Source organism: Chionomys nivalis, chromosome 4 (assembly GCF_950005125.1).
Source record: "Chionomys nivalis chromosome 4, mChiNiv1.1, whole genome shotgun sequence".
NCBI lineage: Eukaryota > Metazoa > Chordata > Mammalia > Rodentia > Cricetidae > Chionomys > Chionomys nivalis.
The window spans coordinates 31,669,837-31,695,919 of record NC_080089.1 but is presented as its reverse complement, the minus strand read 5'-3'; the positions used below and the strand labels follow the sequence as shown (position 1 = coordinate 31,695,919).

Here is a 26,083-nt window from a genome sequence, read left to right as displayed (position 1 = left end):
CAGCAAAACTGCCCTGAAAAAGACCTCATGGCAGACACACAGACAAACAACTGCATTCATGACACTCAGAGAAAGAGCAGATGTGAAGAGAGAGTCAAATAAAAAAAAAAAAGAAACACTCTATAAATAAAATAAAACATTGATAAGATGTGTTAAACTAAAAAGAAAACAAAATCAAATTGCGCAGCTAAAAAAGGAAAATTTATTCGAAAGAGCCAAAGGCAGATCAGAGCAGACAGAAGAAGAGCAGTGAACCAGAAAACAGAACACTGAAAATGATCGAATTAGAGGGATAAGGAAGAATAAGACTAAAGTACTGAAGAAAAGCAACAGACCCCAGGGGAGCACGGGAAACCATCAAATGTACGCATTGGTGTGTATGGAGTCCAAAAAAAGAACAAAACAAAAAACAGGAAAAGAGAAAAAGAGGGCAATGGAATTTCAGGAAACAAATATAAAAACTTCCCCAATTTGATGAACGATGTGAATATCAAGATACACAATGAACCTATACAAACCTAAAGATGTCCACATGCAATAACAGACAAATGTCCTAAGACAAACATCGTAAAAGCATCCAGAAAGACCCCACTGAGCTACAGACAAGGAGTTCTCAAGAGGTCATCAACCATCCTCATCAGAACCTTTGAGTACCAGAAGTAAGAACACCCAAATGGCCACTCAAGGACAGTTCTGGGAGGAATCAGACATAGCACATCCCGAGACACTCTTTATCCACACACACACACACACACACACACACACACACACACACACACACACACACACATATCTGTATCTAGTTCTGAAGGACCAGGAAGAAGCTGACTCAATATGTCATCTTTTTAAAGATTTTTCTTTTTTCTCATGTGGTTCTTCTCACCATGTAGAAAAGTCAATTTAGAACAGAAAACTGTAGAAATCAGTATGGAGGTTCCTCAAGAAACTTAAAATAGAGCTAACTGCCACATGATCTAATTATACTAACCTTGTGTAAATGCCTAAAGAACTCTAAATCAAAACACAACAAAAATGTGCACATCCATATTTATAGCTTTACTATTTACAATAGCCAGGAAATGAAACCAGTCTAGATGCCTATTGATAAATGAAGAAAGTGTGGCACATATACGCAGTGGAATTTATACAGCCATTAAAAAATAAATAAATAAAAGCTAAAATCATGACATTTGCAGAAAATGGAAACTTGAAATTTTTTTTTTGAAACTTGAAATCTTTAGGTGAAATAAACCAATCTCAGAAAAGTAAATATTCTGTTTTATCTCATACACACAACCCAATTTAAACTTATCCATGTACAAGTATACATGTATGTATGTATGTATGTATGTATGTATGTATGTATGTACGTATGCTTGTGTGTATGTTTGCCATGAAACCAAGAATCACGTAAGGGAGGAAAGAGATATCGATGGAGATGAGAAACAGAAAGTGTGTGGCATACAGGTAGCGGTAGAGTAAATATAGGCAACGATTGCAGAAAGAAGGGAATCAGCTGTAGGGAAGAAGGAAGAGGGCTAGGAGAGGGAACAAACAGAAATAGAGTATAATGGCACAGATGGATGATGACCACAAACAGTTTAAAAAGAACACCCCAAACTGTTATGTTTGTTGACACAGAAAAGTTAAGGTGTATGCTGTTTCTAGATTTGTCCTAAAGGTAATAGTCAAGGCTGTCATACAGAGTAAAATAAAAGAATAGCAAACACTAACACAAAACATGGGAGAGTAAGAATATCAATAAAGGTAAAAGCATGCACAATTACATAGGCCAGTATATCTTTAATAATGGGTTATGGTTTCACTTGTGTACATGATTTAAGAAATTCATCCTTTAAAAAGATTGGTGTAAACAAAAGCTTAAAAAACCCAGTTATTGGGTTGAAAATACAACTTAGTAAAAAAAAAACAAAACAACAAAAAAAAAACCTAAGGCTCAGAATTCCACACTAGGACCAGAAAAGTAAACAAGACAAAAGTAATAACTAAAAATGTTACATTAAAGCGAGTAATCTTTTAACCTTGGCTAAAAATTCCATATTTTGTTTCCTGTGTAACTTAAGAGACATTTAAAAGAATTATTAGTCAATATTTGTGGTAAAAAAATTATACTTTTAGTTCTGTGACAGGAACAACAAAAATGGAGCTGCTATAGGAACAGCTTTAGGCACTGTTGACACTGATATAAATATAAAACACCAATGAAATAAGAATGATATAAATGGGGCTGGAGAGATGGCTCAATGGTTAAGAGCAATTCCTGCTCTTCCACAGGTCCTGAGTTCAATTCCCAGCAACCACATGGTGGCTCACAACCATCTGTAATGAGTTCTGGTGCCCTCTTCTGGCCTGCAGACATACACACTGACAGAATATTGTATACATGACAAATAAATATTTTTAAAAAACTCAGAAAAAAAGAATGATATAAATGGGAAGGTATTTTATGCTTATATATTAGACAATTTAATATTATAAAGTTCTCAACACTAACTCCTCAGAGCAATATACAAAGTCAACACAATGACATAAGAAGCAAATAAGTAACACACATTTTAAGGCAAAAAAAATATAAAAATTTTCATCAAGCCAACCATGGCAGTGCCTTTAATCCCAGCCGTCTGAATTTGAGTCCAGACTGGTATACATAGAAAGTTCCAAGCCAACAAGGGATACAACGGTGAGGCCTTGCCTCAAAATGAAACAAAACAAAAATGTGGCTGTTTCTTCCTTTCCTACAACACAATTTTGGAAATGAAGAGATAATTCAGTCATTAAGAACATTTGCTTCTCTTCTAGTAGACCTGAGTTCAGTTCCCCAGCACTCATGTCAGGTAGCTCACAACCTCCTGTAACTCTAGCTCCAGAGGATCCAGTGCCTCTTGTCTCTGTAGGTACCTGACTCAGATGCACATATCCAGAAATACACACACACATACACAAACACCCTTTTTAAAAAAACAATACAAACTAAGTGTATGTAATCCATAATATTTATCAATGTCAACAGTATGTAGAAACAGGGCTACAACTCATCATTGGCAAAAGCAAAAATAAACTCATTTACAATGAGCAAAACATCTAGAGACAGTTCCCTAAGTAAATACACAAATGGCCAGTAAGCACATGAAATGATAATCAACACAACTAATCATCAGAAAAACTTATACTACAATTGTAACATCTGAAAATCTAAATTACAAATGAGATACCATTCCATATCTACTAAGATGGCAATTATCCAAAACAAAACAAATGATAATATGAATACAGGAAAATTGGAATTATTGTGCAATAGAAGGAATATAAAAAAGGGTTGGCCCCTGTGAAGTAGTACGGTGACCCTTGAAGAAAAACAATTAGTACAGAACTCGGCAATTCCGTTCTGTGTTTATATTTCCCCAAATAAAGGCAAGCTTTCAACAACAACAACAAAACAAACAAACAACTAGAGACCATATAAGCATAAATCAGGAGGTGAACGGATAAGCAGAACATAGCTTATACTTAAACAAAAGATATTATCCAGCCTGAGGAAGTATGAAATCTCTGACACACCAGTATAACAAGGTGAACCTGAAGGACAATCATAAAATAAACCAGTTTTTAAAGATAATAACAGAACATATGGGAATTCCAAAAGATTGAAACTTTAAGGATCTCCAAGGAAATGAAAAATTATTGCTAGATATTGATAGCAAACTAGTCACTGTGAATTTAAAAGCAAGACAAATATGGAGTTTATAAACAAAACACCAAAAAGAAAAACAAAATGAAGATACTTAGTGGTACAGTTTAGATTTCAGAGAGATAACCGAAGATATAAAGTAGATACTGAGAGGGTCTAAAAATGTGGCAGAGATGATTAAAAAAAAAAAAAACACTTCCAAAATTCATTAAAGGTATAAACCTCAAATACTAAATCAAATGGATTTAGTAAGTCCCAAATATGATAAATAAACCCATTCTAGGCATATCATATGCATGCCTGTAATTATCAAGGCAAAGAAAAAGAGCCTTTCAATCTTTAAAGAAGAAATATGTATTATTAAATGTATAAAATGAATGGCAGCTAAATTTTCACCTGAAACAAGCGAGGGAAAAAGCCAAAGAAAAAGGTCTTTTAAAAAGTGAAGAAAGATTTTTGTGTGTGTCCCAAGATGTGATCTATTATAGAGGAGCTTCATGCTCTGCTGAACAGAATGCGTATTCATGAATCTGAAGGCGTGCACGGGGTTGGGGGGTGATGTGGGAGCATTTGGAAAGAGGAAAGGGAAGGGGGAAATGATATGATTACACATAAACTCAAAAAGTTAAAAAATTATTTTAAAAAGTGATGAATAAAAAATCGTTAATATAGTCCATGAAAATAACCTTCAGAAATGTAAGTAATACAAATATACTTACAAATTACAAAACCTGGGGGATCTGTTTCCAAGAGACCAGTTCAACGAGGAAAGCTAAAATAAATTCTTTGTTCTAAAGTGAAATATTTCCCTATAAAAATTAAAAACTGCAGGAGGGAGGTAAGAAAACTAGAAACAGCAAACATCTAAGAAAATACAGAACATCTAACTTATGAACAGGAACAGATGGAGCAGATTAAGAATATCTTCAAGCTCTAAAATAAATTTACCAAGATTTTATTCATACCTAAATACTGTGCAAAAACATGAGTCAAAATGAAGCGTTTTTTTGTTGAACAAAAACAAAATTTCCATCAATAAAGCCTGGCTGAAAGAGTTTTAACAATACATCCTTGAGAAGAAGAAAAGCAAGCCTGGAAGAATAAAGCATGTCAGAAAGCAGAAGTGCTGAGGATGCCATCAACACTACTTTACACCTGCTAACAAATTCTACCTGTATGGAATAAGAATGACAACCTGTGGGAGACAAAACAATGGAATGGCTGTCCTGGACAGCCCAGAGTATGGAAGATAAGAAACAGGAATTTGATAAAAAAAAAAAAAAAAAAAAACTAAATATGGGGCTGCACAATAGAAGAAGGTCAGATACTAATACATTTTTTGCTTAAGTTAGGTGCTCAAGTTAAATTTTTAAAAATGCATTTTCCAAGCCAGAAGAAAAAGATTATAATTTATTTATTCCTTTTTGTTGAGCTGTACATTTTTCTCTGCTCCCCTCCCTTCCTCTCCCCTCCCCTTCAACCCTCTCCCAAGGTCCCCATGCTTCCAATTTACTCAGGAGATCTTGTCTTTTTCTACTTTCCATGTAGATTAGATCCATGTATGTCTCTTTTAGAGTCCTCATTGTTGTCTAGGTTGTCTGGGATTGTGATTTGTGGGCTGGTTTTCTTTGCTTTATGCTTAAAAAAAAAACTTGTGAGTGAGTACATGTGATAATTGTCTTTCTGTGTCTGGGTTACCTCACTCAAAATGATGTTTTCTAGCTCCATCCATTTGCCTGCAAAATTCAAGATGTCCTTATTTTTTTCTGCTGTGTAGTACTCCACCATGTAAATGTACCACATTTTCCTTATCTATTCTTCGGTCGAAGGGCATTTAGGTTGTTTCCAGGTTCTGGCTATGACAAAGCTGCTATGAACATAGCTGAGCTCATGTCCTTGTGGCACAATTGAGCATCCTTTGGATATATACCCAAAAGTGGTATTACTGGGTCTTGAGGAAGGCTGTTTCCTAATTTTCTGAGAAATCACCAAACTGACATCCAAAGGGGTTGTACCAGCTTGCATTCCCACCAGCAATGCAGAAGTGTTCCCTTTTCCCCACAACCTTTCCAGCATAAGTTGTCATCAGTGTTTTTGATCTTGGCCATTCTTACAGGTGTAAGATGAAATCTCAGAGTTGTTTTGATTTGCATTTCTCTGATGACTAGGGATGTTGAACATTTCCTTAAGTGTCTTTAAGCCATTTTAGATTCCTCTGTTGAGAGTTCTCTGTTTAGGTTGTTTTAAAGTTTAAAAAAAAAAGTAGGAAATAAAGACTAATAAATAAAATCATTCATCCCGAAAAGAATTAGGAAGAAAACGGGGAAAAGAAATTGTATTTATGAAAAACTGCCAGTATGTAGGACCAAACAGTAAAAACAGAAACTAACAAATGGGCTGTGCAAGGTGGTGAGGGAAGGAGGCAGTGACTAGCCCTACCCAGCGGGGAGGACTATGAACCAAAAAAATGACCAGCTTGGCAAGATATCCCTAGTTACAGTAGTGTACTCACATGTTGGCAGAAATCAATACATCTTCTAATTGGATTGAAACCCTGCTCAACAGGAGGGAAATCATGCCTGGTACTGGAAACCAACCTCCAGGTGCCAGTGAGGTCATGGATCCTGGAGGAGGACCTGCAACTTACCCTTTACTTGTGCAGTACAATTCCTAACTGCAATCTAAGTACTTAGCCTTATGCCCAGAGACAAGGGATTGGAATCCAAAGGTAATGCAGGCTTAAGACAATGATATATTTCTGTGCCTTCAGCTTTGTAAGTCCAAGTAAGGAGTTAATGGTTTTTAGCAAAAGCATCTTCAAAATGTGTGTTTCCCCTTCCCTAGCAGGCACTTTATCCATTGCATTTTTTCTCTCTGGATGATCTGTACTTCTGTCTTTCAATATCCAAATTCCGTCCAGTTTCCAATAAAGGTATAGTCTATTTTACTTTGAGTGCTTCGGGAAATCACCTCTCAGACATCTAAATACCTATACATTTATACTTTTCTTCTTAACTGCTACTGCTACACTGTTCGCTCTCCAGAGACTTTCTGTCAGAAGTACTCTCTAAGTAGTGATGCAAGGTTTCCAAGAAAGCTATCTGAAGAAGAACTAGGAGTCCTACACCCAGGTCTGAACAATGCATGTCTTTTATGCACTGTCTAAACCAAACTACAAAAGAATGAGCTAAATTCACCCACAGAAATTGACAAAACTCAGTAACTTAAGCAATTTTCATGCTCTTCAAATGAACAGTATATCAGTCCTTTATTAGAAATAGCACAACTTTCAAAGCTCATATTTTTAAATTCATTCCAAATCTATCTTTGGAATGATGCTTCCTGTATTAGCTTTACTTTTTTATCACCAAGGAAACCAATCATTATTAGTGTTGTTAGAATTTTTAAAAATACAACTCTACTCATCAAGTTCCAAGTATTCAGAAAAGTCCTTTCTCATAGGGAGGGTGAAAGGCGAGTAAAACACAACACTCAACCCACAGCACAGTCATTCTCCAAAGCTTAATCAACAGATGGCAAAGAGCACAGAGAGTTCTTTTTTCATTCATCATTTACAGTTGGATAATGGTGGCAAATTCAGTGTTTTAGCTATAAACTGTAAACAAGCTTCCTTTCATGTCAGAGGCCTACAGGAGAGAGAGAGACATGAGAACAAACTCTGCTGTAAAAATTAAATGATCCACCCACATAATACTTCATCCCCTAATCTCTGCAACTACGAATTCAACTACCTAGTTTATAGCACTGGTTTAAAAAAAAAAGGCCTGTGGGATCATATTTCATTATCAAGCAGATAAGCACTAATTTTGGTCTGTGGGTCAAATATCAGTAACACAATTGGCCTTCAAGTTTATTAAAGAAAGACTAGAGATCGACAACACATTTTAGTGTACCTACTAAGTCAGCAGAGCACTGTCTCCTCAGATGAGTGTGGATGAAGGAACTGATTTATTTACTCATGTCTAAACACTACAATCACACTCAGCTCAGTGTGTGGTGTTCATAGTCTACAAATGTAAAAATAAACAAAAAGTTCCTCAAGGACCACAGCAGGATCATGTCCCATTTGATTGTGACTTACATCAGAGCACACATTTGTAGAAAGCAAAAAATTACACATTTTTGCATCATCGGGGCCTTCTGAGCAAAGATCACAGGTACTGGGTTTAGGGGTTAGACTGAGAAGTGAACTGTCATGAGACAGAGCCTTACCTCTCACCCTAAGTCATGTTTACATTCCAAGATGTTTGTGAATGGATCTCTGTTTCTTTTCCTCAGAGAAGGTGCACAAAGTCCAGCGCAAGGTCTTTCTCTCTCCATCGTGGCAAAGAGAAATGCTGGGTAAAAGTACACATATCCTAAACTAAACTCCTAGTTTCGTAACTGTGAGTATCTCTCCTGGGCTACAAACCCCAAACACAAGGTCTATTTGTTTCTCATCAAATCACTCCACCCAACACAGCAGCAGGAGTCATGCTATGATTAGAAACAGCCTGTTCTCTGTTACTGTTGGATCTGTAACTGTAGCTTATAGAGTAGTGGTTCTCAACTCTCCTAATGGCTGAGACCCTTAATATAGTGGGGACCCGAACAATATAATTGTATTGGTTAATACTTCATAACTGTAATTTCTCTATATTATACATTACAATGTAAATATCTGGGTTTTATGTTAGTCTTAGGCAACCCCTGTGAAAGGTCTGGGTTGGGACCCACAGGTTGAGACCCACTGGTATAGACTAACATCTTACACCTTTCATGGTTTCAGAGTCAACACACCAGTTTTCAAGTATTCTTTAGTTAATTTGAAAAGCAAGTTTCAAGAACAATTATGACTCCAAAATATAAATTTCCAATAAGCTAAGGACTTTTACAGCAACAAGATAAGCTCACATAAAGTTAGAAACCCAAGTCTTGGATTACAGCTGCATTTGATAACTCCGTCTGAACTTCCAATTATCCCCTCAATGATTTTCTCCTAGATGGAATATTGCTACAGAATATGCCCAACATTGAAGCTGCATTTTCCATTTCTTTTGGATTGAGGAAAACTAAATTAAGGATGGGAAGACTCTCTGGAAAGAGATTATTGTGAAGTCAAACCTAACATCATCATCTTCAGTCATGAAAATAAGTGTGACATCTTCAGTGTTCAGATGACTATTTGGCTGCACCAAGCTTTTGCCTTAGCTCTTCTGCCTCTTTTCTAGACAGGTATGGCGACACGTGTCTCTAAAGGAAAACCGTAAGTTAGGGCCAATCAGAACTACACAGATCTAGGCCAACCTGAACTACATAGTAAGACTCTCTCAGAAAATACACCATGAAACAGAATTGCTGGCCACTGAGATGGCTAAGCAGGTGAAGGCACTTGCTACAAAATCTGATGACCTGGATTCAATCTCTGGAATCCACAGAGAAGAACCAACTCCCACAAGTTGTCCTCTGCTGCCCCCACGAGTCAAGGTACATTTACAGGAACACACAAGCACACATGCATGCACACACAAAACAAATAAATGAAGAATTTCTGTCTTAAATCCTTCAAAGACTACTAGGTAATCTAGTCTATTATTTAACTCTCATCTTCTCTCAGTACTCTGTGACATAACTATGATAAATATTTTTATTTTTCTTTAACAAATGGCGGCAACAACATAGTTCATATACTTTTTAACTTTCAACTAGGACATTTTAAAACTAAGGTTCATTTTTTTTAACTAAACTATTAGTTCAGCCTGATTATTCTTTTCTATTTGAAAAGGAACATTCAGAATGTCCGTACTACACAGTAAGTTCTTCAGCAATGCTTATTTCAAACTCCTTTACTAAAATGGTTGTGAAGAATTAATGAGACCATGTGCAAACAGTTAAAAAATAATTCAAATTACCTTATTTAAAATGAAAGTGTAAGGCTGGGGATACAGCTCAGTGTTAGAGAGTTCCCCTGCATTTAATCCTCTGCACTTGGGATGGAGGGGATTCCAGAATCAGGTGTGTTAGTCTAAAATCTAATAAGCATTTTGGAGGCAGAGTCAACAGACAAGGCCAGCATAGGCTACATGGTAGGTTTTAGACCAGCCTGGGCTCCAAAGTAAAACCTTGTTTCAAATAATCAAATAAAAATCCAGGATTCAAAAAATGTGTATTATTACTCCTCACTGTTTTTAAGCCACACTTCACCGCCTATTTCCCCATTTCACAGTATCAAAGAAAGACTGTAATAAAGGGGAGTCACAGCTGCACTCCCAAGTTACTTCCACAATGCTCCCCCTTAAAAACCTTAGGACTCAGGTGTTAAACTTACACTTTTCTTATTTCTGACTAAACCTGATCTGCCACCTTGCACTGAAATTACTTACCAGTATATATAAATGTTGGGTAAAAGATTAAAACTACACAAATGATTTCCTATAATCAAACATGTCCACTTGCCAGGCTACCACTAGATGGCAGTATGACACAGAGCACAGAGGAAGAGAGGGCCTTTAAATTGATAAAAGTACCTATTGTTTCTATGAATGTTACAGGAGACTTTTTCCCCTCTCAGCAAAACAAATATCTTGTGATATCTGGATAAATCATTATTTTTGTTCATGAGACAATACAATTTGGAAAAAATGCAATAAAAGTTGCTGGGAGCAGCATGGTACATGCCTGTCGGATACTATGCTAACCCATTGTCAGCACTGATTTCAGTATGGTGACCTTCCAGGAGTGGAGGGCCACCAACTGCCTAACATAAACAGTGAGTATCTTTTGTTTTCATATTTTTACTTCCTTAAACAAAATACAATACACTGGTGCATCAACAACCATAGTTTGTAGCACCAAAGTACTTTTCAAAGGAAATTACAAAAAATTGACTGTATTTATTAAAAACCACTATATGAGAACATTGACTAAAGGGTGGAACCCAAATTCAGCATAAGTAAGACCCTGGGTTAAATACCCAACAATGCACCCAGCACTCACTGGCTGGAAGTAAAATGAACTATTAACAATTTCTATAACAATGTATTTCTCTCAAGAAAAGATATACGACATTAGCTGCATAATACTAATGGAAAATAAAGAAGAAAGAGTGGTTTAAGACAAACAGTTTTTGATAGGTAATTACTAGTAAGTATGTTTTCCTCAACTCTTGACTAGAAAAACAAAAAAATAAAAATAAACTTTCCAATTAAGAAAAAAAATTAAACAGAAAAAATATATTTAAAAACCAATCATTTGAATAATGACAGAAGACAGGTTGATCAAGAAAACTAAAACCTGGCTTTATGGTCAGACTTAAATTTTAGAGTATTTTACACAGTTTATACTCTATAAATTTAAAAGGTATAATATGTTTTTCTTAATATAAAATATAAAAACTAATCTTTTAAAAAGACAAAAACAAATTAGACCAATCTTAAATATTAACTTTAAATGATAATTAAAAATTAGACCTCTTACTGGGAGCAAACACAAAGGTTTTAACAGAAAAACTGAAGAAAACTTCAAACAACAGATAGCTCTAATTAATGCAAATTATTCCAGGGTATTTATTAAAAGCGATAAGTAAAAACATCCCCCCATGCTTAGGTAGAGAGATCAATTAAGAAATATTAGTAAAATGATCAAAGAAATTTGTATTTAAATACACGTAACATAACAGAACATGTTCCAGGAATGCAAAGCTATCAGAAACTCTGTATTTCTACTACTTTTTAAAAACAGCTATTCACACTGGATGGAGGTAGACTTAACACAACATGGGATAATCTTCCCTGCCCTGTGCTGTTATTTCTCTTTTCCATTCACCTTGTCACTATCTCAACTGTTTGCATCAGAGCACATAATCCAGTTTCTTAGCTGAAAGAAAACATTTGCCACCGTCCAGTATTTCTAGTGCATTAAGGAAACCCCATATGAAGATAAAGAAAGCAAAACCAAGATTAAGTGACAATCTGACCTGTGATCAGGAACAGAGAGTGCAAGGAGAATGCAGCACATAGCTCATGCATTCCATCACACCAGCATCACTTCTCTATATGGTAGCACAATTAGCTGAGGAGAGGTCTTCCAAGATGCTTAGATAATCTACCAGACTAGAGACAACACAGGAGTTTACCTCGTTTCTGCAACATAATGCTTATGTGCTGCCAACTCTTGTGTGTATGTATGTATTCATGCATGTATACGGAACTGAGAATCATTTACAAAGTAAGTAATAAGCAAGGAAGTGCTCTTAGGGTAACATACAAAGATAGCCTGACTTCAGATGCTGGCTGTTACCAGTGCAAGCCCTGGCAGGTATCCTTTCATCACTCAAATGTCCACCTCTCTAAACTGGGAAAACAGAACATGACTCAGACGAGCTTTGGAAGACAAGAACCAAGCTTAATGTTTTCCAAATGGATGATCCGTTAACCAACACATACTGGACAATCCATCAATCCATCTTCCTCCATGAATCCAAAATTGGTAATCTTTAATAGACGAGAAAAATGTAGGTATCTATTTCCAGACTATAGTTTGTTGGTTTGTCTAGTCTTGTGCTGGACTACAGTTAAGACAAAAAACCAACAAGAATAACAAAAAGAAGAAAAAAGAATAATCAAAGTATTCTAAGATATGGTGCACAAAGAGAGACAAGACATCATTCATTAATGCACTGCCTTAATTTACCTGTTCTATGAACAAAATACAAAAAAAGTAACAATGCCTGCTACTGTCATAAATGTTGAGAAAAACATACTCTCACTGCCTTCAGAACAAACTGGCATAAAGTCACACACAAACACACACACAAGTGCGCGTGTGCACACCTCCTGCTGTGTCCACATCCCATTATTCCACTATTGTCTGTGGTTTAGCTTTCTACAGTTGCAGGTACCTATGCCTTCAAAAGTCCAAGGATACTAAACGGCAAACAATAGACATAAGCAACTCAAGCTTTCAACTGCATGTAATTTTGACTGGAGTGATAAACTCCATGCTGTCTTACTATTACTGGACATGAGACATCCATCATGTAGCATTACTCACACTATGTAGGATATAGTCACTTGGTGTTCGGTAATCATCTCGGTTATAAGATTAATTGTCATGGTATTGCAGGGCTCATATTTAAATAACCTTTATTTTATGTACTAATGGCTCTAAAATACAAAAGAAGATACTAACAATTTTATTAAATATGTTGCTATAATTATTCTTACATTTTACTATTGTTGCCTTCTTACTATACCCCATTTTTAAATTAATGTTTTTCATAAGAAAAAACAGTATATACAGAATATGTGCTATTGTAGGCATCCACTAGAGGGCTTGGGATTCTCCCTCTCCCCCCCCCCCCCCCCGTGGGTTATGGAGATTACTACACTTAAGACAGAAAAAACAACAAATTAACAAAAAATGCCACTATTTTAAATGTACATACTCCAGAACCCAGTGAGTCCTTTCATAGGATTTTATTTAGGGAACACCGTCAGATCAAGAAAACACAGAATATCTATTAACAGGAAGCTAATTACATAAATTATGTACAATTTTTAAAAAGGTGGGCTGAGAGATGGGGCAGAAGCTAGGAGCACTTGCTGCTCTTGTAGAGGACTGTTAGGTTCCCAGCACCCATGTGGTGGCTCACATCTTTAACATCAGCTCCAGGGATCCAATGACTCTCACCTTTGTGGGCACAAGGCACCCACATAGTGCGTATACATACATACAGACAAAACACTCATACATATAAACAAAAAAAGTAAATGCTTTTTAAAAATAAAATAAATAGCATATTGTAGTTGTTTGAATGAGAATGGCTCCAACAGGCTCAAATATTTGACTACTTGATCACTTGGAGGTAGAGATGTCTGGATAAGTTTAAGAGCTGTGTGTTGATGGATGCAGGCTTTGAGGTTTCAAAAGTCACCTGCCTATCTCAATTCCTTCTTCCTGCTTAGCCTCTGTGGTTCCAGATGTGGGCTCTCAGCTGTTCCTACTGCCACGTCGGCTGTAATAGATTTTTATAGTTCTTGAACTACATGCCCAAGTAAACCCTCTCTTGCGTAAGTTGCCTTGGTCATTGTATTTTATCACAGCAATAGAAAGTAAGTAATAGACATGGAACTGTAAAAAGAGGGGATTCTATACTTTCAGGAGCTAGGTGGGCAGGGTTGGGAGACCGTCTGGGCTGTGGACCAGCTAGGCCGTTAGTCTGTCCACCTATCTGGCATGGCGTCCAAATTCACGTGAGCACCAAATGTGGAAGAGCGCTTAAAAGAAACCCCATACTAGCTCAGAATTGAGAAGCAGACATTTATTTAGGGGTATACTCACAAATCAGAATCCTCTGCTGAAACAGAGCTCAGAAACCAAATATCAAAGCCGGAAAAGAGAGGCCAGACGCATGCTCTACATCAGCATATATAAGTATAAGGGGCCATGCCCAGTGGGTGGGTAACCACTGGCTGTAAGACTTCCTACAGCACAGGAGCAATAAAATAACTCCAAGGTTCATACTTTCAAAGAAAAAAAGCATTTTTCAAAGTAGAGTATATAGCAGAACCCACATCAATTTGTAAAATGATGTTTAGGATCAAGTGTACTAGGGTTTATCTACTGTAAAAAGCAACACACTTACAAAGTGATAATTGAAACAGACTATTTTTTAACTGTTTGTGATATACAGAATGTAGAACTGTTTGAAGGTCAATATTATGTTTACTTTTCCTATAAATGGCATTCAACCAGACTATAAAACATAAAACCATATACAAAATAAGCACAAATAGCAAGTCAGCAATCACCAACAGATAGTCAAGCCAGGTGGCTACTACAGTTCTTTTACCATACAACTACAACTCAGTTCATAGAAACTAATGTTTTCCTTCTAAACATGACTTTGTCTCAACCACATCAGTAGCAGAACCTGTGAGTTAGCTGGAGAGACCCAGGTCCAGAAAAAACCAACAAGAAGTGGATTTCTCAAGAGGAATTCATCCAAATGGAGCATGACCAACAGATAACAGAAGGTTCGGGAATTAACTTCAAAAGGTAAATGGAGCTGGTTTCTATAAATGGACCCCATTCCCACACTCCTGAAACTACATGACACATCAGCATAGTCAGAAAAACCCTCACTGATGAGCTTTAGATGTAGAGGGAACACAGTGAGTTAGTGTTATACCCTCATCCTTTCTCTTCTAGTTGAGAGGTGGCAGAAACAGGTAGAACTAGTACAGCTCCTTTCCACTGAAGACTCTGCTCACCAGCAGGAAGTCTACCCGAAATTTCCCTTAAATCCTTCTAGTAAGCCTAATCTAGCAATATTTCAGAGAAGTCAAACCCAGTTGAGTATTATCCCTAATCCACATTTCTTCCATACACACATCATACAGTCTTAATCGCAAAACAAAACATGAAAGTTTAGTGCTATAATATCTTATAATCTTATACATCTCAGCAATAAAGGAAAAGAAATGCAAAGAAGTGTACCTGCTAGCTCAAGATCACCAAGTTCCTAACTTCCAAGTAGAAAGGCTAGCACTAACTAAAGCCTGTAATTCCATTCTGTCATGCTTACCAATAATAGCTTTCTTTTTATTTTAAATCAGAGTCCTCAAAGACTCCTGGCCTGTCATATATTGCCAACATTTTAAACCATCTTCTCAATTTGGCTATAGCTCTCTAGACTATTTCTCTTCCTGATGTACATGAGACATTTTTACAATGTTTATTATTTGCAAAAGAGGGCTCTCAACCTTGTAAAGACAAAAACCAAAAACAAAATGCACACCCACAACGTAAGTTTACCAAGAAATAATATACCTTCTTTATAAAGCTATGGCAACAAGTTAAGTCACTAAAATATGTAACTGTCACAAAATGAAAAATATATTTAGTACTGAATTCTTGAACAGTTCTTTTGTAGAAAAACTATCATTTGTGGTTAGAACAAGAATGGTCCCATAAGTTCCTATGCTTGAATGCTTGATCTGCAGTTGGTAGAACTGTTTGGGAAGGATTAGGGGTATGGCCTTGTTGGAGGAGGTGTGTTACTGGGGGTGGGTTTTGAAGTTTCAAAAGCTCATACCATTCCCAGTTAGTGCATGTGCTTACTCACGCTTGCTCTCTCTCTCTCTTCCCTCCCTCCTCTCCCTCTCCCTCCTGGTTATTGACTCAACATGTAAGCTCTCAGCACCAGTGTCTGTTGCCAGTCCCCACCATGACTGTCATGGACTCAACTACTGAAAGACCCCCGTCCCAGCCTGTCATAATGAGAGACCCCCGTTCCAGCCCATAGCAAGGTTCAAATTAAGTCACCTACATAAGCTTAGAAAAACAAATTTTAGAGAAGCAGATAGGGCCCCGCTGAACAGGATATCTGCGGTCAGCTAGCTCTGTAGAAACTGGGCCCACAGGAAGACAGCTAACCACTGCAACAGTCTGTCAAAATACCCAGAGAGTTGAACCTAGCTTTATCCAGGTTTTGTGGTTTTTTATGAACCTTCAGATGGATAAACAGCCCTGCCCTAAACTCGACCCTAGCCCACCCAACATGTAGGAACCAATGAAAAGCTTGTTGCTATGCCGTCTTTTATGTAGCCCCTGAACCCCCTATAAATGCATGATGTATTCTCAGCCCAGGGTGCTAATTCAGCTAGCTCATCCAGCTGAGTTGTTTTGCAGCACCCGCAGGCACCTGTGTGAACATTAAACTGCCTCTTGCTTTGCATTCAGTGGACTGGTCTCGATTCTTGGGTAGGGGGATCCCCAAGGTGTGAGACACCCTTTTAGCGGGTCTTTCACTACCCTTTGGAACTATGAGTTCCAAATTAAATGATCTTTTTTTTTTAATTATTTATTTATTTATTATGTATACTATATTCTGTCTGTATGTATGTCTGCAGGCCAGAAGAGGGCACCAGACCTTATTACAGATGGTTGTGAACCACCATGTGGTTGCCGGGAATTGAACTCAGGACCTTTGGAAGAGCAGGCAGTGCTCTTAACCACTGAGCCATCTCTCCAGCTCCTAAATGATCTTTTTTATAAGTTGTCTTGATCATGGTCTCTTCACAGTATCAGAAAAGTAACTAAGAAATTATTATAGCTGAAATCTCAAAGATACTAGTATTTATGCAAACAAAACACCCTTTGGTGTCTTACAGTCAATAGTCAAAAAGTCAAGTGTTAGAAATCTCTGTTGCATTTTAAACAGTCAATTATCTGGAACAGAATATCCTGAGTTTTCATAAATCCTACAGATCAAATCCATCTAAATAGGTTTTAAGATACAATTAAGAAAAGTAAAGTACACTCTGACACATATCAATCATGTTAGGAAGACTTCCTTCGAGGTAAGGCAGAACTAGATTGGCAGGTGGGGAACTTCTCTATGTAGTATGTGGAAATCAAGATCTCTTTTTCTATTTTGACTATCATGAAAAAAAACAAATAAAATGAAAAACAGCTTTTGTTGTTCTGGGAAAACACAGCTTTTTAAAATAATCACAACCTGCCCTCTTTAAATTTTCATTTTTCACCTTAAGCTGCCAGTGACTTATCACAAGAGCAAAGTATTTCATTTGATACCAAGAAAGAATGTAGAGGCCAATACACTTGAAAAAGAATCAAGCGGGAGCACTGTAACCTTCCAGATCTCAAAACTCAGTGACGGATTCAAACAAGGTGGTGTTAGCAAGGCTATATAATTCAGAAGACAAAACTACTTTATAAAGCCATGGACATACAAACATGACTCATAATGGGGGGAGGGGTCCCTAACTGATCCATGTTAGTATGGTAATTAAAAATATGTGCCAATTTGGCATCAAGTACTTATCAACAGAAAAGAATAAAAGATTTTACATCAATCAGTAAATATCAAAATATTAAAAATATTAAAATATCAACTACCACTTATCTCAATTTAGAATGTAGGAAATACTTAAAATATACCTGTATACTGCCAAATTCCACGTTCTCATAATGAAAATGTGCACATTCAGCCATCTTGGGGAAGTGTCCCTTGGTGAAGGGTAACCTAAAAATACATGAAAATAAATATGAAACAAGATACTTGACTACTCAAAATTAGTATATATATATATACACCATGGATTTCAGAGCTCATGCAAGCAAAAATACTTAATAATAAGCACATGCATGTGAGCCATAAACATTCACACAAACCTTTTTAGAAACACGTGGAACCAGATGCATACTGCATAGAATGTGTGGATAGCAACCAAAAATGAGACATTGTCTCTTAACCTTGCCCCAATTTGACGCTCATAGAAAAGCCAGACCTTTGGCAAACTAACTGTAAACTGTCTGCTTCTGCAGAGAAGCAGAATTCACAACACAAAGCACACCAGACTTTACCTGTGGATGTTGTCACAGCCCATCAGTCCTGGAGTGCTGGACCTGGGTACAGAACGAACATTTTATCCTTATCTTACCCAGGCTTACACGTGAAGCTTATTTCCCTGTTTAGCCTTCCTTTATCAAGGCAGAAGCTGGATTTCCGGTTAAAACTATGTAGGAAAGACTCAGGTGTTTCATGTAACTTTCAACTCTAGGTTAGCTCTTTCAGGCTTCTTAAGGGCAAGCCTAGGATTCTGTAATTGAACCAATAAAGCTGAATTCCCTTAATAAATGAGATTATGCATTAGAGGTACAGAGGCAGGTCTAAGTGTTCCTGTTAGACAAATGAAATTTAATATGCAACAATGTATACAGAAGAAAAATAAAGTATATTTTTAGGAAATGAGTTGTATAAAGACCTACTCAGTTCAATCCTGAGTTACAACGTAAGGCTTAACAGTATAAATTGTTATATTCATAGAAAGATAGAACTGACATTCATTTGTAGCAATTTGTTGGAGTCCACTCCTGGCTGTACTTACTTCTTCACATGCTTAACCTTCATGCTTGCTGTACTGCCACAGGCCTTGAGGGAAAGCTCTCCAGGGATCTCTGGGACATCTGCTCCTCTTGCCTTAGAAAATAAAGAAAAGGAAAGCTATGGTGATTCTGTTAGTATTGAGACCTCTTTTATAAAAACACGTTACAGATAAATTTTTACTGTTTCTTCTGAACCTGTATTAATAGCAACATGTTTTGATATAATATTCCTTTAAATTGTGAAATTACTTGACTTTTAGCTAGTCAGAATAAACTAACAAAAATTAAAATTAAACACCTGAGTTTACCATATAAGGGAAAACTTGCTGTAAAAACAAAAATTTCTAGTTCTTGTCATAAAATTCTATAATCAGATATTAGAATTCTCAGTACAAACTAAAATCTCTCCTAGGAGTTATTGGAACGAAACAATCTTGGTTACATTACGATTATCAACAAGTGTTTAAAGGGGTATTATGAATAATGGAACAACAAGCATTTCTCACTTCAAAAGTTTCAGTTTCCTAGCTCAAGAATTACAACCTTAACTAAATTAATTTTTTTTCTTATAAAAAAACTAGTCAATATAGTTTGGATAATGTTAAAAATGTTTCAACTACATGAGGTAACTGCATTAACTTATAAGAATTGATTCTGGTATATTACCATAAGCAGAACTATTTTTTTCATTTTTTTCTCCTTAGCAATGTTAACTATTAGTAAGACCTGCTAGTCAATCTTCTTAGATGTTCCCCTACTCTTTCCAAGGTTTTCAAAACAAGAAAGAGTGTATACTATATTCTTCTGTACTTTTTTATTTTGTGTGTGACAGAGTGCATGTGAGTGAGGAAATACACGGTTCACCCGTCATTATGATGTTGTACTACTTTTATCTCAGGTTCCAGCATTAGTGAAAATTACACTGATGACTTTCCCACCATTGCTGTCTACAGCGCCGTCACCTCTTGAATCCACCCTTTGATGTTTCTAGTCACTGTGAAGAATTTTACTTTGTCATTTTCTTCTCTATTCTATTACAGAAGGCATATGAAAACTATGGAATATATTCAGTGAAATGACAATGCAGACCACAAAGCCAATGTCTCTAAGCTAACAAAACAAACAAAAGCCCTAAACCTTCTAGAAGAATGATGCAATCATTTGAACAACTTCACACAAAAACTGGGTGAGGAATGATTTCACTGGGCACCAGTCTGTAGGTCAAATGTTGCAGAACTCAACTTGCAGTTCACTTGCCTTTGCAGTAACCTTTACTGGACTGTGGCCATGTATGGTCAGAGTTGGGGAGCTGGCAAGACACTAATATACACCAGACGGCCCTTTCAGAAAAAGTCTGCCTAGTTGTCTAGTACGAGATCTACCCCATTTTACTTTTCTAAATGCCTTTATTTTGTTTGGTATTTGGAATAACTGATGAATGCTGACAACTGATAAGACAATATCTGGGATCATAAAATAACTTTCTAAATAAGGAAAAATCAATACAAGGTCCAATAATACAAGAGATTTATGAAAATGGTTGAGTGGGTCCAAATGGCAATTGGGAAGTAGATTTCTTTGCTATATTATTAGGAATATGATAGATGGCCAGCGGTGGTTTGAATAAGAATGGCCCCCATAGACTCATATATTTTTATGCTTAGTCACAAGGGAGTGGAACTCTTTGATAGGATTAGAAGGATTAGGAGGTGTGGCCTTGTTGAAGGAAGTGTGCTATTGGAGGCCATTTTATATATATATATATATATATATATATATATATATATATATATATATATATATGCAGGTTTCTGTTTACCAGAAATCTCCCTTAATCTGCCCCGAAGGTCAATTACCTTGTGCTAGCTGCATCTACTTCCTGGTCAAATATGAACAGCATGTATCAGCTCAAAGACCCCACCATGATAACTATCATACAAAATCTTCCTGCTTTTCTGCCCCCTAAGAGAGAGCCTTGGCAGTTTAACATCCAATAAACCTTTGTTCCTTCCAAGGGAATGGTCTAGTAAGGAGGTTTCACTAGACCCTTGGTTACATCTGGTGCTGAAACCCAGGAAAGCCTCTGCTTACCTATTAACAATCCTTCTGCTTACCATGCCAAAATCCTTCTGTTTAGGACAATATCACCAGTACTGTCATTTGAAAGGTTGCGGGGGAGAGAGTGGGGAATGGCACTTTAGACCTAAAAACTAGTATTCATGATTTAGGAAGAATTTTAAAGGTCAGATTAAAAAATATAACAGAAGGATAAGACAAGGCTTCAACCAGGACATCTAAAGATAAGGTCTAACAGCCAGTAAGAATGTGAAGCACGGCTAGATGCAAATAACTGTCACAGAAACAGAAAGGATCGTGTGGGATTCTATCACATACACAAAAGAACGTGGATACAAAAAACACATCCACATTGCAGGATTTCATGTACAAGAGGAACAGACAACTGGTGGAAAAAGTTGACTGAGAGGTACACAAGAGGTTTCTGAATTTTATATAACTTTCTATGTTCAAATCTTGATCTTGTTCATACATGAAGAAAACAAGTAATTTCATCAATACATACACATAAGATTATGAGGGGCAGGGGTGTGCTGGTGCATACCTTTAATCCCAGCACTCAGGAGGCAGAGGCAGGTGGATTTCTGTGAGTTATAGGCCATCCTGACCTAAAGAGCTAGTTCTAGGACAGCCAAGACTACACAAAGAAACTCTGTCTCACAAAACATGTTACTTCTCCATATATAAATTAGGCTTTCATTACAAGGTAAAGAAAAAGGAAATGGTGAAAGGGCAGACAACATTATAATAGAAAATTGTAGGCCAGTCACAAAATAGCAAAACAAATTAATAAAAATACATCATAACTAATGTGCTCTAGAGGGACAAGGGTCATATTATATTTTTAAATCTATGCCTTGTCATTCATTCTTGATTATAATTAAAGTGAATAGGGAAAACATTACAGTATAAACTTGATAAATACAATTTATCAGATAAAACTCAACATGTTTTCATGATGAGTTGACTGGCAATGATTGTGGCTGAAAGTTGTAGACCAAAGAAGACACTCTGCCCTCTCACATCTTACCAAGACAGGAATGGTTTCCTTTCTGCCATTTTCATCTTACATTGGCAAAAATACGAACTGTCCATACAATGAAATAATCATGACTATAAAGCAATCAGGAAGATTCCAGCCTATTGCTGTGAAGTAGCCTGCACCAGGCTACCTTAAAAACAGTAAGTATGAATATGCATGTGTGTTTTACTTAAAAAATAGAAGAGTAAGCAAAAGCTAATTTGAATGTTTACCAATGGGGAAGACAGAAAAAGGGAAAAAGACAGATTGTCCCTATTTTGAGATTTTTTTGAGGCCACAGAAGCAACTTAAATATCAGTAAAAATAAATTAAAATGGGAAAAAGCAGCACCCTCTAAAAATAGAGGATGAAATAAAAGAAATGATCCTAATTATATGTTAGTGGCTAAGCCCAGAGAGGGATTACTTCAAGTGGCAATAAAGTAAAGCAATATATCCCTACAAGGATTATTTCTTACAAGTGAAACAGATTGCCTTCTAAAAAAACTGACATTCCTGTTTTGAAACTAACAGAGGTAGAAGATGGGCCAGTGAGGTGGCTCAGCAGGTCAAAGTCCTGAGTGCAGAAGCCTGGCCACCTGAGCTCACTCCCTAAGACCCATGGTGGAAGGAGAAAAACAGCTCCTGAAGGTTGTCCTCAGACCTCCAAACACATGCCAAGGAGCACGTGTTTGTTCTTACATATACTTCACACACAAGCATACACACAGTAACAATTAATAAAATTAAATTTTGAAATGAAATAAAAATGGAAGAGTAGACCAAATAAGCAACTACTAATGTCACTAAAATACTAAGGTCTTCAGTGTAGGAAACAGTAATATAAAACCGGAATCAGAGTAGAAGTCTGTAGTCATCTCTGCTGTGCATGTGATATTGCTATGTATATGTTCACATACAGCTCTGATGACATGATGGACCAAAGCAGAAGGCATAGAGAATCTCAGTCATGGCAAGGCTGACCTTGAATTGGTCTTCTGTGAAGTGCCTACAGATAAGGTTCTGAAATGAGTTCTATATGAACACAGCTGAACTGAGAGCTGATTAAATATTGAAGGTAAAGTATCAATTACTGCACAAAAATTTGTAAAGGGAAGGAAGTTGTTGTCATGGGGCCTTCATTCCTTTCTCAAAACCTTTAGTAAACAAATATAAAAACATATGACATGTTTATCAAATGTATAGATAGAAGACCACTGAAAGGAAAAGTGATACTAAATGCTAAAGGTAAACAATTTCAATGAGTTGCAAAGACAAACTGAAATGAATGCCAAATTCACTAAGAATCAAATTTAAAGCCCTAAATTCATGGTAAAAGTTCTATTGTGTAAGGATGGGGTTGGAATATGATTTGTTTAACAAGAACTCACGTAACAAGAACTGAGGTCAAAAATCTACAAGAAACTTAAGACAAAGGGATTTCCTTCCAGTAAAAAGCCAGTAGTCTTTAGAAATGCACATCTACAAGACGAGCATTTGCTGCTCTACAGTCTGAGCCAATCAAACCATAAGGAACAATTGACCCATCCTACTAAAACATATTTTGATTTGGAAAACATGAAAAAACAAGAAGACATGTTTTGTCCTGTCTATTTTCACAGCTCCCTAACCCTCCTAAAATTACTCTAACATCCACCCTACCGGTGCAGATGACAAAAGACTCACTCAGGTAACTGATTGTGGTGACGATATATCCTAATAAAGAAGCTGGCAATGTTGCCTGGTTAACTGCAATGTCATTTAGCAGTAACGCCATGTACTATATCTCTGGGTGTGAATCTTCAAAATGCAGTAAACTCCATGTTGATGTGTATCAGAACATTAACAAGGATTACAGACTTCAAAATGTTTATTCTTTGAGAATTGTGTACATGAACACAATGATTTTTGGATCATACCCAACCCCCTCCACCCTTCAAACTTTTGAACAAAGACAAACGAGAAAAATGTAGTATGTGGAAAGTGCTCAATGTCTCACAAAACTGAAAGAAATCTGACCCAACTGTTCTGTGCCACAAAGAAACTGAGGCCAAGAAAGAACAGCAGTTAGCAGTGTTAGGCACAATGCTAATTAAATTGGCAAGTAATCTGGGGATCTCCATACCCTTTAGTCAGTAATTCTCTCTCTAGAGAATAAAAAGAAAAAGTCATCATAAAGTTATTCACTGAAGCAAAAAATATGAAATATATTTAGGACTCTATTAACTACAGAACTACATTCTACTTTGCACCTTATATAATCATTAAATATGTTTAATACTTTTATTTTTTTTATTATTAGAGATTTACTTTTATTATCTTTAATCATGTGTATGTATGTCTGTGTCCATGTGGGGCTATGTGCAGGTGAATACAGCACCCTGGGAGGCCAGAGGCCAAAAATACCCAAAATCTCAAATTACACACAGTTGTGAGCCACCATATAGTGCCGGGAGTCAAACCTGAGTCCTCTGGAAGAGCACTGATGAGCCAGCTGTCTGGCCCCAAAGCACTGTTTTTATGTTAACAACAGCAACATACAGAATACATAAATTATCCCAAGAAATTGGTTTCATGAATATTGATGGATTAAAATTTTTTGCACTATCTCTGTTTTCATCAACTAATATTAACATATATGGCAAATACATTATGATGTGTAAAGGCCAAAGAAAACATATAACACTGCTCTACGTAAAATTCTAAAACAAGCCCTTTTCCTACTTCTCCATTACTCCGTCTATCTGGGTACTTCAGTGAAGTGACTCTGCAGATGAAATTAAAGGTTCAGGTCAGTCAGTCAGTCTTAAAACACCAGATTTATCTAGGACAGCAATCCCAAAGTAGATTTTCTCAGGCTAGTAACAGAAAAGAAAATAAAAAACGACTACTGCTAGCTTGAAGGCTGAAACGGTCCCATAGAGTGAGTCAGGTCACTTAAAGAGCAGAGATAGGTTCTTCTCTGACAGCCTAGAACCACAAGGAACTACCTTCTGCCCACCACCTGAATGAGGCAGGAAGCTGATTGTTCCACGGCATCTCCAGATGAGAATTCAGTCCAGTGGATGCTGTTTTCTGTGTTATAAGGCCCAAAGCAGAAAACACTCCACCTGCCTAACTTATAGAATGAGAAATAATGAATGCCTACTATTTTCAATCTCTAAGTTTGTGATAAAACTACCTGAAAATAAGTTAGAAAACCTGGTCACATGTTACCATTTTCCACTTCTACTCTCTTAAGATTCAGTTTGTTGCATCAGTTTTATTTCATGCCTACTGTGTTCCCAGGATGTAGAAAGCTGAGACAGAAGGATCAAGAGATAGAGAGCAGACTGACCTATATAGCAAGAACCAGTCTGCAGTGGTTTGTATAAGCAATAACCTCATACACTCGGGCATTTAAATAGGTGGCTCCAATTTGGTAGGGCTGTTTAGGGAGGTTATAGAACCTTTAGGGGGCGGAGCATGGAAACAGGTCACTTGGGGCAGGCTGGTCCCACCTCCATTTCATACTATCCCTTTCTGATGTGATGGAATGTGATAGGCCAGCTTTCTATTCCGCTGCTGCCATGCCTTCCTTGTCATTATGGACTCACTCTTCAGAGCCACAGAGAAAACCAACACTTTCTTCTGTGAGATGTTTCTATTCTGGTATTCTATCACGACAACAAAGTAACTAATTCACTGTCCCAAAAAGAAAAAGAAAATCACACTCACACACATACACACACACACACACACACACACATGAACCCCACAAAGTACTACGTATATCTATATAATTAGATGAATGAGATTTTAATATAAAATTTATACTATAAAGAAAAACCAGGAGCAGTAAGATATCTCTGAAATAGCATGTGTTTACAACAGGTGCCTTTGAAAATAATGTTCAATTTCTGACAAAGGAACATGAGATAATAAGATAAAAATCTAATAATCATTCTAATACCTTAGAAAATATATTAAACCTAGAATATATTATAATAAGTAACACCATCATTAAAATGATGCACCCTTAAAGGATAAATAGGTTACAAAAAGATTTAGTACCTTTTGGAATATTTTCAGAAGAACATGAACACAAAATATACATATTTTTATAAAAACAAGAACAACAAAACAATTTTCTTCACTTATTCAAGAGACTTCTCGATTTTATGTTCTCCAGGAAAATTATCACTAAGCAGTCTGAAGGAAAGAAACAGGTTTTTTTAAGTCTGAATATCATGAGTTCATGTGAAAGTCTCAAGAAAAAAAGTCACAATTATGTAAAAGATACACCAAGTCTCTGAATGTTGCCTATAGTTCTCTCCTAAAAGTCTGTTCAGCATTACTGAGCTGCATCACATTTGATAATGACCA

At 36.7% G+C, this 26,083-nt stretch overlaps 1 protein-coding gene across 3 annotated transcripts in view; it reads right to left on the bottom strand.

Annotated features, from left to right (window-relative positions):
* Positions 1-26,083, bottom strand: part of Arhgap32 (Rho GTPase activating protein 32) — a 227,892-nt gene that overhangs the window by 106,922 nt on the left and 94,887 nt on the right. For 2 of the 3 annotated variants that reach the window (XM_057766589.1, XM_057766587.1), the window contains exons 3-5: positions 18,625-18,716; positions 18,101-18,142; positions 17,675-17,759 (exon numbers count right to left, since the gene is read on the bottom strand). In XM_057766589.1, coding sequence (XP_057622572.1) covers positions 17,675-17,759; positions 18,101-18,142; positions 18,625-18,716 — 219 coding nt within the window. The remainder of the gene's footprint in view (positions 1-17,674; positions 17,760-18,100; positions 18,143-18,624; positions 18,717-26,083) is intronic. The other variant, XM_057766588.1, reaches the window with a different exon arrangement.